The following is a 14,668-nucleotide window of genomic DNA, read 5'->3' on the forward strand; positions in this document are numbered from 1 at the left end:
GCACACACATCGCACACACAGCCTACTTCTTCTTTTTTTTTCTTTTTTTCTCCCTCCTCGCTTCTCTCTTTCTAGTGCGCTGGAGAGGGTTCGTTCGATATGTGTTATGTGACAAAAGACCGCCCAACCCCGCCTCGGAGAGAGAGAGGAGTGAAAGCAAAGCAAAGCATATATACAGCTTGGCTGTCTTGGAGTCTTTACTCACACCAGCCAAACTATCATGTCAGTCTGCTCGCACGGTGACCACCTGTAGGCAAACTACCACCAATTAAACTAATTATCGCATGTTTCAGTCAGTCGTTAGAATGATAATCAGTTTAAATGAGTGATCCCATTATAATATAGCCTGCAGTATACGCCAGATAACCTTAGAGTGTGTTATCTTTAGCATTGCAAGCACACGGTAATGGACGACTGTATCAGCTGGCTTTATTGTAGGTGCGCACCATGCACAGTATCCTCACTGTCTGTGTGAGGATAGTGGAAGAAAAGGAGGCTGGTTAAAATAGAGCGCGTGGCTTTTGTGCCGTCTCGGGCGCGCTGGTACAAACTGCACTGTGTTTAAACGGCCATATGGTGAAGTATACTTAGCTTTCCTATAGCAAGGCTACATGTTAATGATATACACATGGGCTGGTGGTGAGAGTCGGCTGGAGGGGAGGGGGGGTGTTCATAACATAAGCCAATGTCTCTTTAAAAAAAATGAAGTTTCTTGTTGTATTCTGGAATGAGGTCAGACACGAGGCTCCTCATTGCACGCGCTGATTATTATTAGATTCCATTTTTGGCCAATCGGCGCCGAGGTGGGCGTGAGTCTGGCGCGGAGGCAGGCTAGCGACAGGATTTCATTGGTGGATTTTTATCGCCGTTGTATTACGGGAAGGAATAAATGCAAGTAAGGGGGCCGGGCCGTGAGGGCTGCTTGAAACGCGACTGTAGTTGATGGGAGGCGGACAGTGTAACTCGCTCTAGCTGCTTTTTTTCCTCCCTTACACAGCATGCATGGCTTTTGTTTCTGATGCAGAGAAAAGCACTTACCCTACACACTGTACTTGGGAGCCCTTTGTAAGTGCCCGAGCGCACAGTGTGGCACCCGGTCTGCGCTCTGCAGCTGCATAGACTGTGCTCAGTGGCCCCCACGGCTAAACTGGTTTTTATAACAGAAGGGGAGACTGAGAGACTGATTACAGGGTACACAGTGGAGACTGGGCTACCATCCGTGCTGTTTTAAACGCCAACAGAAGCTGGAAATTAAACTTTTTTTTTTCTTTTTACGCATCTAGCCCACTGAGGCTACTCTGGACTGAAGTGTTGCCGAGTTTACTGCGCATCTCAGGAGTGAATTATTTCTTGCACTGGCTTTTACTCGGCTCAAACTGTGAAGAGGAGGAGAGAAAAGAGCTGAGTTTGCTTTAATAGTGAATCAGAGGAGCAAGGAGAGAGGGAGAGAAAGAGCAAGCACACCGCTCTCCCCCTCTGTCTGCACAGCTGGGCAGCATGGTGCAGAAAATGAGCCACACAGAGAGCACCACCGAGGCGCTGTCCTTCTTCGCCGGGGACTCGAGCTCCGACTCCGGGGCGTGCATGGACCTTGAAACGGCCGCTTCACCTCTCTCCCCGGGCTCCACCGCTTCTTCGACCGCCGGCGACAAGTTGGGAGAGAACCCGGCGTGGTGTAAAACTCCCAGCGGTCACATCAAGAGACCCATGAACGCGTTCATGGTGTGGTCCCAGATAGAGAGGAGAAAAATCATGGAGCAGTCCCCGGACATGCACAACGCCGAGATCTCAAAGAGGCTGGGGAAGCGGTGGAAACTGCTCAGAGACAGCGACAAGATCCCCTTCATCAGAGAGGCGGAGCGGCTCAGGCTGAAGCACATGGCGGACTATCCCGACTACAAGTACCGGCCAAGAAAGAAGGTAAAATCGAGCGCATCCAAGCCCGCAGGAGAGAAGGGGGAAAAGCTCAACTGTAGCTCCAACAACACCAGCACTAAGACGTCCTCCTCTTCGAGGAAGAACGGATCCAAATCACCCAGCAGCAGCAGCAAACCCCACAAATCACTTTTCGGGAGCAGCAGCAATAGCACCAAAGCATCAGTGTTTGCCTCTGAGCACCCAGCAGAGCACCACCACAACTCTCTCTACAAGTCCAAGTCCGTCTCCTCCTCAGTAGCCAAGCAGATACCTGATGGCAAGAAGCCCCGACGAGTGTACGTGTTGGGGAGCAGCGGGGCTAGCTTGAGCGTGAGCCCGGCGTCTTCCGTCGTGGTCCCGGCCAGCCCGACGCTCAGCAGCTCGGCGGACTCCAGCGACCCGCTCAGCCTGTACGAGGACGCGGCCAGCGGCAGAGAGGAGGGTGCCGACTCCCCCGGCAGCAGCGGCAGCTTGGGCGGCTCTTCGGAGCGCCACGGTGGGCACACGTACAGCAGTCGGCGGGCTTCCTCGCCTACCCCCTCCGGCTCTCACTCCTCCGCCTCGTCGCACTCCTCCTCGTCCTCCTCGGAGGACGAAGAGTTCGAGGACGACTTGCTCGACATCAACCCGAGCCCCAGCTTTGATAGCATGTCGCTGGGGAGCTTTGGCTCCTCGGTGCTGGACAGGGACTGGGATTTGAACTTTGAGTCCGGCTCCGGAGGGTCCCACTTCGAATTCCCCGACTACTGCACACCCGAAGTCAGCGAGATGATCTCCGGGGATTGGCTAGAGTCCACCATCTCCAACCTGGTGTTCACGTACTGAGAAAGGCAAGAAACGACAGGTAACATCCTGAAAGCAAATTAATAATAATAACGAGAAGAAGAATGAGACCACAAACAGAAACGGGGACATAAGTGGGCGCAATAGTTTGTGTTATAGGTTTAACTGCATCAGACTATTAAAGCCCCGCTGAAACTACCCCCAGTCCTTTCTCGTCTCCCAAAATAGGCAAGAGGCTGCATATCCTTGGAGAGCTAAACTTTAAAGCAAATAAATGCCTTTTCTAGGCTACTTTTCTTTGGATGCGTCGACTGTGGGACTTAATACCAACACGACAGTGAAGGGGGTGAAGAAGAGGAAGTAGTACTGGAGACTGAAAACGCTCAGTCGTGGACTGTTTTGAACTGAACAACTTTACTGTGATTGATTTGCACGTCGTTCACTTAATCAATGTTGTTGACGATTTAGCAAAAGAAAGAAAGGAAAAAAAAAGAGACATTTTGCAACTTTTTACCAATCGCCAGGTGAACTTCACCACTAAAAAGGTACAGAAATGGGACTGCCGTGCGACATTTTTTGTTGTTGTGGTGTGTCACTAAAGAGGGATTTAAAAAAAAAAAAGAAAAAAAAAAGTGAAACCAAGGTGGGTTGGAGTTTTTTTTAAATTTTTTTTCTAAGTCGACTATTTTCTCAAAAAGCAAAAGGAAAAAAAACACGTTAAGCATGATAGCCTACTTTGTTCCTATCTTGTGCTGAGATTTTCTGTGAGACTGTCGAGCAGTTTAAAAACTAGTATTAGGGTTATTTAAATGGATAGGTGGCGCTCGCTTCGGTTCTTCTCTTTAAAAGAAAGAAAGGAAAAAACGGACATTGAAATAATCACCAGCTGTTGTAATTTTTCAGACTTCAGGATTCAAACGCAACTTCAAATCTGTGCTGAACTTTATACACATGTTCTCTATGATTCAGGACCAAAATTCTTTTAATGTTTTCGAGATTTTAACTATAGAGAAATCCTCACCGGTTTCTCTCTCTTCTTTTCCCCTTTTCTCCTCCATCCTTTGAGCTTTGTTTTGTACATGTATTCAGATGCCATTTTATATGGGATGTTGTATTTATATACTGGGCCAAGCATTTTTGACTTGATCATTTTTTAATTTCTTGTATACATGATCTAGTCCTGTATTATTATTATTTTCTTACACGATTGTTTGTCAGTATGTCTGTGTCTGTCACATTTCCTTCTCAGGCGAAGGGCTAGAGTTTAAAAAAAAACACACAACTTTTGATTTCTTTTTTTATATTTAAATGTACACACTTTTGGACACTTAAAAAGAGAGGAAACAGTTTGATTATTTTCTCAGTGTATTTTTGTACAAATCTATATAGAAAGTGGGGGAGTCAACAATCGGTGTGTGTAGCCTACTAATACAGCTGTATTGGATTTTCTAATTTTTAATACCACCGGCAGGCTGCTTTTCATGCTGCCTTCAAGTGCTTACAGTAAGCTCGTGTGCTCTAAGGTTTTGTTGCCTGTCCAAACGTTTTCCCCACATTTTTTCTTTCTTTTTTCTTTTTTTTCTTTCGCAAAAACAGGCAACAAAACAGACCTTTTAACCGCGGTGCCAATTGTTTTTGATTTTAGAAATCAAAGGCACCAAACTACATTTACCTACTGACGAAATGAAGGAGCCCTCGTGGCTCAGGTGTGTAATTCATGTTTTACTTCAGTAAACAGGCAAACTTTGCGTGTCTTTTACCAGCATATGCTCTTAAGACTTCTCTGATATCCAGTCCCTAAATATTTCAATATCCTGTATTGACCGTAGCCTGCAGGCATGACATGCTTAACTTCTAAGGATTTAATTGCGATTTGCCCGACAGCACTTGAAAGCAGCATCAGCCTTTGTATCAGCCTACCTTCAACGTTTACAGTGCCAGACTGCAGGCTCCTTAAAGACACAGGAACGCATTGTTTCTGCAGGCTATTCCTGTGGGCCATGTGGGTTTAAGAGCATCACTATCTTGAGCAGCCACTTTGCTTTTGCATTTCCTGTCAAATATCTTGCCTGTGACGACAACAACAAGGAGATTGTAGCTTTAAATTTGACTTATTTCTTGATGTTTTCATTAACTGATGTCACATTTGCCAATCAACCACTGGATTGAAATAGCACTAGCGTTGCAGCAAGTAAACAACAAGGATGATAACATCAAGCGTATTCAAATTTCAGACTTGAGTTCTGCAAACACCTACTTGTACTGCGTTTCTCATTGTATTTGAATATATAATCTTTTCTACTTGTGGGCTAACTATTAGCTAATAATTGTTTTAGTATCTTTATGGCATGGTGAATAGCATTTGTATTTCAGATTCAGGTTATTAGCTGTTGTGTTTTTCAGAAAAAAATGGAAAAAAAATGAGGAAAAGCGATGAAACGTGAACTCGGTCTTTGTATATTTGACTGTATCATAAAGCAAAAAGATTGTGTGTTTATGTACGTTGTTGCTATCGAGGACAGGCACTGTCTAGAGCTGCCATCTTTTACACATCATTACCTACATTCGAGGTGGTCAGTTCAGACTGTTTTTTTATATATAAATATGAAAGCATTTTTAAATATATTAACTTTATTTTTCATCCATCCTGTGCAATATGATGTGTAGAATTATCATTTATTGTCTCTAATCATGCCATAAACAAAAGTACCCACCCTCTTTTTGAGTCTCAGAGAAAAGGGGCGGGGACTCATGCCAGCTAAATTGTGTCCATTCACTGCCTGTCAGATTGTTGATACAAACTTGTGTACAGAACTTTTTCAAGGAAGGAAATAAATATCAGCTGGAACTGAAACTCAACAGCTTTTTTCTTTATTCTTGAGTGGTTTTTTTATTTTATTTTTATTTTTAATCTCTCTTTCAATGCCACAAATACCCAAGACATGATACATTTGTGTTATTATGTTCAAAGTTCATCTCCTAACAGCAGTTGTCCAAACTGTGTTTAACTATTACATTATATGTTGTTAAGTGTTTTCTATAAGAGGATGAAGATTTTTACTCACCACTTCAGCTGCTTTTAATTGGCTCTTCTATTCTTTTATTCTTTTCTCCCCAAGTTAATCAAGCCATGGTTTACTTGGGGAGAAATGGACAACTGAAAGAAAACGTTTGCGATGCGGGCTGAAAATAACTTAAGTGCTCAAAATAACTTACAAAAACAGTCTTGAGTAATGAGCATTAACTGCTTTTGGGGAAATCCACTCCAGCGGTGTGGCAACACGCTCCCCCACCAAAAAACTACTATTTACATAATTTTAAGAGGCAAGCAAAAATGGTTGTGAGGTCTGCAGTGTAAAAGAAAAGTGGTTTAGCGAAGAATTATTCAAATATTGTTTTGTAAACTTTCTCAGCTACTGTGACAATTGCACATTAAGTCAGTTTATATTATCCATGTCTGCACATCGCAGGGACTTTTATTTAAGTTTCCTCTTAATGCGGTGTAAATGCCTCATTCATATAGGAAACTTTCTGAAAACTGTCGCAGCTCAAAAAAAGCACACACGCTTTAAATTCTAGTCACCACAAAATGGGATGGTTTGGTTTGGAAAGAGTTTTGTAGCAGGTGTCAGCATCCCTAGAGTCACTATCCACTTTATTCTGTAAATAAAGCTTAAAAGGCAATGCTCTTAACCCCTTTGTGACATAAGTTTGATGCTGGAGTTAAGTGGTATGGAAGCTTTACGTTAGGATTCAAGTCTACATCAGATATTCAAACGTGTAGATTTGTTTATTTTAATTTTTTGTATAAATGACATGACCTTTTTCTGTATTTACTGTTTTTATTATATTTGCACATCACCAAGAAACCGCATGAAGGCTGCACTCATCTGTTCAAGCACACACGTAAAATTGATTTATGCCTCTAGAGTTTAAAATTCTAATGCATTATGCATAACTTAAAACCACGCTGCTACTGGGTCAAAGCAGAAAATAGTTTAGCGTCACGCGTATCGAACAGAATACACAAGTCGTATTCCCAGCAGCGCTAAATCATGACGATTAACAACGACCTCAGAGTATCTTTTGGTGTTGCTACAATGTTACTTCTGGAGTTCACGTGAATTTTTTTAGTAATAAAAAACAGAACAGGAAACATTGAATGGACAGAATGCTCTTTATCCCTGAATATTTAATAAAACAACCTGGTAACCGGAAAACTGTTAGAAAGATGATGCAAGAATACAACCTGAAAAGGAAAATATGAATTGCCTGCTGCACCCCTCCTTTATTTCCCCTTCAAACCTCCCCTGGATAATACATTAAAGAGAACACACCCAAGCCAAGAACTGATCATGAAAAGCGATCCCACACCATTGCAACTGACCAAAATATGCCTCAAGCAGTTAGGGCAGGTTTGCCTAAGCACCTTATTTCTTCTATATAATAGCACACTGCTTATTTACGTCATTAATCAAAGACACACACATACTGAGACCACCTTAAGTGACTGAATGAAGGCGGCTCATTACTGAATACATAATTATCTTCATCCAAGATATGTCTATTCTATTCTATTCCAGCCTGTTGTGCCGTTACGCTGGCATTCAGACTTGATTCAGTCATGATTTCCCTTCCCCCTCTCCCAGACAGACCCTTATTGTGGGGGAAGGGCTGTTTTAGCAGCAGTCAGCCAAGGGCCCTCCAGCGTAGCTGACAAGCATGTCTGTCTACAGTATGCGGATGTGTCTGTGTGTGTGCGGGCATGTGCATCATACTACATGACATGGGTATTTTTTGATAACAAGGCAAGAGACTGTATACTTAGCTCAAATATTAATGGTTTAATTTATTATTATCATTGTTATTATTATTATTATTATTATTAATTGTTGCTATTTCTCTTCTGTTAGATACTTTAACACAACAGACAATGCAGCTCAAAGCACACAGTGACTGGTTTTATTGCATAACAGTTTATTTTATTAAATTACTGTAAGTGTTCCATGGTTATTAGTGTAACTGGTTTTGTGAAACTGTTATGTATGGTAAAAACACCAGCATGTTTAGGAGTTATCAGTTATTTTTATTGTCGTAATTAGATGCATCTTGATGCCCTTTTTCACTGTCTGACGTCTACTTTTAAATAAACGAGGAGTAGGTGTATAAAAAAAAAATCTGCATTGATTGTGGAAATAAAGTGAGCGTGTACAAGTGCATAAATCCATAGTGGATATCATGATACGACTGCTAACTATCTCCTTAATGAAATGCAGATATATGCATTTTATAGCAGCTTAATTAGTCGTGTTTTAAAACTAACCTTACACTGCAAATAAACAGTTATTTCAGCTGGCAGTTTTAGCACCCACTGCATACTTCCTATCTTAATGTCGTCATGATTGTGAAGCAATAATATCTGTACTGTTTGGTATAATCTTGCAAATTTCTTAAGATTTCCAGCACTTCTGTGTGTCTGTGTGTGTGTTAAGCTCCTCTAAGCTGTATGTAGCCTGTTCAGTGTGCAGTCTCATGCCTGGCTCAGCTGACTCCTCAGTGGGAGATGTGCAGGCAGCAGTCAGGGCAGAGCAGAGTGGAGCAGAACAGGCTGATTGCTGGAGTCAGTGGCCCAGTAAAACCACAGCAGGGGGGGATAAGAGCTCTGCCGGAGGGGCAGAGAGAGGTATGACTGTATCTCTGTCTGTCTGTCTGTATATAATATATCCATCCTGAGCTAAACCCAAGGGGGTAGATGGTGTTGTTGTGGTGATGTGACTATATGACTATTTATCTGCTTTCTGTGATTTACCCCCCCCCCTTATTGATGTGCAAATACCATTTGTTATAGTCGCTGTTAATACACAGATTTCCGTGAGGAGTAGCTCCTTCCTTTTATTATTTATTTGTATTTGTATGGCATATAAATGAAGGACACAGTAGTGGTGTTGTCGGCTATCTTTAGTTTTTTAAGTTTCTACCTAACTGGCTGTGTCTAGATGTTCCCAAAATGCATTCACTCACACACTTGTGGAAACCGGTGTACACAAAGAATGCCGCGCACAAAAGCAGTATTGACTAGTATGCTGCTTTTTCAGGACCCAGGTCAGGTCCAATAGGCAGAGCCACAGAGGCTTTTTCTTCTGCCTGTGAACAGCAGTGTGGTTAATCACTGTCACTGCATGTATTTGCATTTGCATGTTTCCTGTTGTCCTGCGTGCTCCTTTACAGCCGTTACAAACGTTACAGCCGGGACAAAGAGCTGCACATAACTGGGAGAAGGGAGACGTGATTATGACTTCTTCCCTGCCCCTGCTCATCTCCCTCTTCCCCCTCCTTCCACCACACCCACATGTAATACTACCAGCACTACCCTCACCGACTGCAGTACCAAAAGCAGCTTTCCTAATGAAAAAAAAGCCTGAAACTCTGAAACTCCTTTAATTTTTTTTTTAAATTTCTCACGACATCTATACAGATTTACATTTCCTATTGGAAGGAGTTATACAACAAAGAGTAACTGATGTTAAGGTAGTGGTTAAGTAAAATTTCAAGTTAAGTTATAAAAACTAGAAAGTTTGCTCATGTAAATGAACTTAATCAAATTAATTAATTAAATAAATGAATAAATATTTATGTATTTACGGGGTGCAAAGATGTCTAAATATTCTATTTACGCATGTTTTGGTGTATCACTGTTACTGTTCTCCAAACTCAAAATAAAGCTTTTGCATAAGATTTGACGTAGCAGTAGCACAGCGGATCCCCGTCATTACAAGTCTAGAGCTACTGATACACACACACCACTTCATTCTTTATTAAAAAAATAAAAATAAAAATAAAAATCATTTCCCCCCTTTTTTTGGTCTCTTTCTTTGTTCCCCTGCTACTGCTATCCAGACACAATGGTTGTCTCCACGCGGAGGATACAGGAAAGTTTTTGTCAGCCAGCCAAAAGACAAGAAGAATGGAGAAAAAAAGTATTTCGGAAGCAAAGATTTTCTAGTGTGACAGTTTTATGAGGGTTTCTTTTGGTTGCCACTTGAACGAAAGAGAGAGAGAGAGAGAGAGAGAGAGAGAGAGAGAGAATGCTCAGTGAAGAGCACCTTGCAAGCCAGTGCCACAAAGAGGCTTTAATGAATAAACAAACGCAAGAAGAAAAAAAATTGGGTAAAAAGAATAAATAGATATCCCACGACACAGACAGACATAATTAGCTGCTTTGTAAAAAAAAAAAAAACTTTTTGGGAGTTAGTGTGTTTAAATAAAGTAAAATAGTAATAATAAGTATAATGATAGAACCCAACACCGTGATCTTTATCACTCACACGGATCCACAGTGTACATTGTTTTGTGCATAGTTGTTTGACTTTGAGAGGGCGGGACTCTTTGGAGAGCGAAATGAACTAGGCGCGGCCAAAAAAGAGCCCCATCCATCTATCACACGTGTAGACAAAGGGGGACTCCACAACACAAAGCTAGATGTGCCCTCTCAAACTTTTTTTTTTTCCTACAACCGACAGCAGCGCGCGCACAGGAAGCCGACTGCCCAGGTGAGTTGTCTCCAAGCGGCACACTGTCTTTGCTTTCAAGCCTCGAGCGATTTTTTGGAATTTATTCCCAGTTAAAAGTTGCGGCTGTAGTTGGTGCGTCAGCGCTCAAACTTGAGCACAAAGCAGGAGGGAGAGGGAGAGAGAGCTAGAGAAATCGAGGCAGCAAGGAAGGAGAGAGAGAGAGGGAGCGAGAGGAGCGGTCCCCTGTTCCTTTGTCTGATGCGGGTCGCTTTGAGGAGAGAACTTGAGGGGGATGCTCACACACGCATCTCCATAACGCTCATTAACACTCAACTTGTGCTACTTAGAAGCAATTGTCAGGGAGCTTTCATGGAGTTGAGGAAGAGTTTGTGGGGTTGCTGTATTTTTTTGTCTCTCGAGGATGTTGCGACACAAGACAAAGCCTGTCAGAAGTTTGCGGAGGAAAGGACCTTTTTACGCACGCGAGAAAAATCACAGTTGGCTGATGGATAGTTTGTAAATACTTCTTTTTTCCTTCTTAGTGCAGTAGTTTTATGACTGTTGTGTTTACGTTCTTGCGAAGTTGTCTTTCTGCACTATGGGAATTCCGCGCAGTGCAATCAGGTGTAAAGTCTCCAAGAAACAAGAAACGGTAACACAGAATTAAACTTTTTTTTCGCACTAATGAGAAATGATGTTTATAGGCAACAAAAAAGATGCAATGACGTGAATCTAAAGCGAGCTCGTCTCGAAAATCTTTAAGAAACTTGTTAGAGTTTATTTGGAAATAGATCAACAGGTATAAGTCGCTGCAGCTTCTTTGTTAGGCTACTGTAAAGGCTCCTTTGTTCTCAGTCCATACAAAGAAAGCTAGCAGAAAGGAGCGCAGATCCACCAGGAAACAACTTTTTCTTTTCTTTTTCAAACTTGCAAAGTTAAATTTATGTGATATATATTTTTTAATTATGTTGTTTAATTCTAGTATTTCAAAGTGTTTGAATAGCTTTTATTTGCCTTGTTTTCTTTTAAAGAAGCAAATACCCGGGAAATGTCAATGTAAATACTTTTTATTGTTTATTGAGTTTTATTGTTAAGTTCCACCTTCATTTTTTATTATTTTTCCTCATTATTTAAAAAAATAAAGTGGACACGATTTAAAAACAAACAAACTTTCTTTATGTTGTGAAGGTGTGGCCAAACAACTTGTGTGGATTTGAAGCATTCCACAGTGGAGTAGCTCTACCCTTAAACTTTGCATTAGTCAGCAAAGAGGAGAATTCACACCTACAGGATTTACATGTGGTTTGAAAACAAATTAGTTTGTTATTCTATATAAAGAAATATATATATTTACAAGTTTCTAAAAACAAATTTGACTCATACAGTTCATTCACACACTTTTATGCTGCTTATTCACTCCTAAAGTACGAGTTTAATGTGATTTAGACTGGGATTCCATTTGAATGAGAAAAATGTGCTGTAGCTTTGACTGACTGCAATGCCTTTAACTTTTTCCCTTTTTTCTTTTTATTTGTCTGGGCACTGTCCTTAGGTGGGAATTTAAGCAATTTAACCAGTACAGTGCTTGCTTCTGATGGATTAAGAAAATAAAAAAGATGTGTAGAAAAAAAAACACATGGAAGATGTACAGATTCACCTATCAAGCCATTTTTAAGATGAAATGAAGGATTAAGAGACTGTTCACTTTTCTTCTGGATGAACATGAAGACTTATCTCATGAGGATTTAGACTTCAGCAGCAGCAGCGCCAGTCGGATTGTGTTTTAGGCACACTTGGAAATCTAAACCTCATGGAGATACTTTGAGGATTATAAAAGATGTGCATGTAGAATGCCACAATACAAGACGCGTCCTGGGCCAAAGTCCTTGGGATAGCAGGATATTGCTTTCCTGATCCTTCTCAGCCCTCAGAATGGGTAGGTAATATTACTCTTTAGTGGGAGATGGTATGTGGCACTTGTTCAACCACTTGTTTGCAGGGCTGGTACATGTGTGAAATCCCTAGCACACGCAGGGACACACAAACACACACACACACACTATTTTCCAGCTACATTTGTCATCAGCTGTATTTTGTAAGGCGTTGTGTTGCCCCTGTACTGTAATCTGAGTTTTTTTGTAATGCCATATATTATGTAGGCTTAAAGCTGAAATCAATATACAGTTGATAAAAGATTATTTTGAGGCAACCAGCTTGTCTTATCATGCCAGTCATTAGTCATTGCCCCTGAGAAACTAAGATAATTTTGGCATGGTTAAACAATGGTGACTACCAATACTGTAAACTTGCAATTCTCGCAATGTCTTTTTGTATTCCACACTTGTTATGCACGGGGAAATTTTTTTAATAACACAGTGAATAACCATGAAATGCCCAAAGCACCTTAATGAAGCTGGACGTTTAGTCCAAGTTTGTTGCACATGACCACTAGTCTGTATTGTAAAATAACAAGCTAAAAGTTCATCTGATGATGTGCAGTTTGTACAGTTCAGTAGTAGTAGAGTCCCTACCTCTTGACATGTTTATATTTTAGTTTAGTTTTATCTGTGCATGGTCTCGGCATAGCACAGCAGCATCATTGTATCATAGTCGGAGTGCATGTTTCATCTGATTTGACTTCGGTTATCTTTTATAAAGCCCAAGAACGCTTTTGGGCCAAATGTGAGTGTCCACGGTCTGATCAGTTTTAACACTGATAGTTAGTTTCACTTACGATTGCGTGACAGTCGCATAATTTGCACGCACTGTGATCCACAGCATTCATCAGTTGCGAAATGTTCTGTAGAAAGAGAAATCTTTCTACAAATGCTCAGTTCATTCGGGGGTCAGGCGAGAGCGAGACCATCCTACGATGGAGAAGGCAGTTTTGTATTTCGCCTAATGCTTTAGCAGCAGCTAATTCAGACGAATCTCTTAGAGTCAGAAAAGAGTCACAAGCTATTCAACTGGCCTTCTTAACCTGCATTTGCATTCTACTATACAGGAGTGTGAGGGAGAGAGGAGAGTCACTCCTTTCTCTCTCTTTGCAGCCCCTTATCAATGATGTCATTGAGAGCCAATGAGAGCGTACAGTGGAACTTGTAAGCATCCAAGCTCCACCTCCAGTCGCTTTGTGCATGGTAGCCCACATGGTCCTGCAGCATCACATTTTCACCATGCATTACTCTGCAGCAGAGAATGGGAGAGAGAGAGGCAGAGATACAGGGATGTGGCTCTTGGCTATGTGTTCTGATGTTAATCTACCGTGTCTGCTCAGAAATGAGTTGTTTATCATTTTAAACATGCAAAGAGCAACCAGATAACATTTTAAAAATGATTTGCCAAAAGCCTCTGAGATACTATTAAATAAGATTATAAAGAAGAATAAAATCCAGCCAAATGACATCGTTAATGTATACTAAATTATTGAAAGTAAGGCTAAAATGCAAAGAATCATTGGAGAAGATTACCTCGATAATATCCCTTAAATCAGTTCGAAATTTCAAATTAGTTACTAAAAGACATGCGGGTCCCTGACAATGTTTTTGTCGGCTTTAATCACATTATTCACTTTTTTCTTCTTGTAACCAGTGGAATTGATTGGAAGAGAAATATTTTACTTGCTTCCTGCTGGTGTTGTGCTAAAGACCCACGTCACTGTCTGGAAGTGAGTAGATCAGTTGGAATCAAGGTCAGTCGATAGTGTGACACACAGGTAGGGCAGATATAGGTCAGTGGCACAATATGGGTGGTGATGAGTCACAAACACACACAGACAGACACAGAGGGAGGGAGGGAGGAAGAGGGAGCATGGCGAATTGGACTCTGAGATATGGAAGCTTTATTTAACACAAATCATATCAACTTTGCAATGTAACATATAAGTGAACAGGAAGTGCATATCAAGCTGCACTCATAACTCGGTAGCTCTTACATGTGACATAGTGAATTTCAGTTGTGCAGTTGCATCCAGTACTCAGATAATGAAATAGTGAGTAAAACAGACACATCAGGGTTATAATAAATAATCATTATGACATGCCCGGCACTTGGCTTTTAATAGAGATTGCACTGGGGTGCTTTTTCCCACAATACAGCATGCGCCACTCTGTGCATCTTAATTACATTGCTTATCAGTAATGCTGTTATCAAGTGCGGGGCAGTTTTCTTAGCATTTGCCATTCGGTGGACTCTTTATGAGCGGATACATTCTTGTATGCGGTCGCCCTAGTGGGAGCTGCAAATCTAAACCTAATCCACTGAGTTACACAGGATGACATTAACGCAGCAATCTGTGCCATCTCTCAGTTCTGAAGTCTCAATATCCATCTAAGCTGCTCATTAAAGTGGGGAATGGTTTAACACCCTCTTTTTCTATGCGCCATATGCACAACTAAATCTGTGTCACTATAATCGCTTATCCATCCTTGTTTGTTGTTACACTAAAATGCAGCTCA

The 14,668-nt window shown here is 41.3% G+C and overlaps 1 protein-coding gene and 1 long non-coding RNA gene across 14 annotated transcripts in view; both read left to right on the forward strand.

Annotated features, from left to right (window-relative positions):
* Positions 1-896: 896 nt before the first annotated feature.
* sox4b (SRY-box transcription factor 4b) lies at positions 897-5,554 on the forward strand. The gene has a single exon (XM_040013049.1). It carries the CDS (start codon positions 1,498-1,500, stop codon positions 2,740-2,742), a length of 1,245 nt encoding a protein of 414 aa, XP_039868983.1. The 5' UTR covers positions 897-1,497; the 3' UTR covers positions 2,743-5,554.
* Positions 5,555-9,355: 3,801 nt separating this feature from the next.
* Positions 9,356-14,668, forward strand: part of LOC120722077 — a 115,523-nt gene continuing 110,210 nt past the window's right edge. For 7 of the 13 annotated variants that reach the window (XR_005693338.1, XR_005693339.1, XR_005693327.1 and 4 more), the window contains exons 1-2: positions 9,356-10,250; positions 11,764-12,147. This is a non-coding gene — a long non-coding RNA (uncharacterized LOC120722077). The other 6 variants (XR_005693340.1, XR_005693336.1, XR_005693334.1 and 3 more) reach the window with 5 other exon arrangements.

The sequence above is a fragment of the Simochromis diagramma genome, unplaced genomic scaffold, assembly GCF_900408965.1.
Source record: "Simochromis diagramma unplaced genomic scaffold, fSimDia1.1 OVJJ01000618.1, whole genome shotgun sequence".
In the NCBI taxonomy this organism is placed as follows: Eukaryota; Metazoa; Chordata; class Actinopteri; order Cichliformes; family Cichlidae; genus Simochromis; species Simochromis diagramma.

What these genes read in the sequence shown, in the direction of transcription:
- sox4b (XM_040013049.1), top strand. Translation starts at nt 1,498, where the DNA reads ATGGTGCAGAAAATGAGCCACACAGAGAGCACCACCGAGGCGCTGTCC.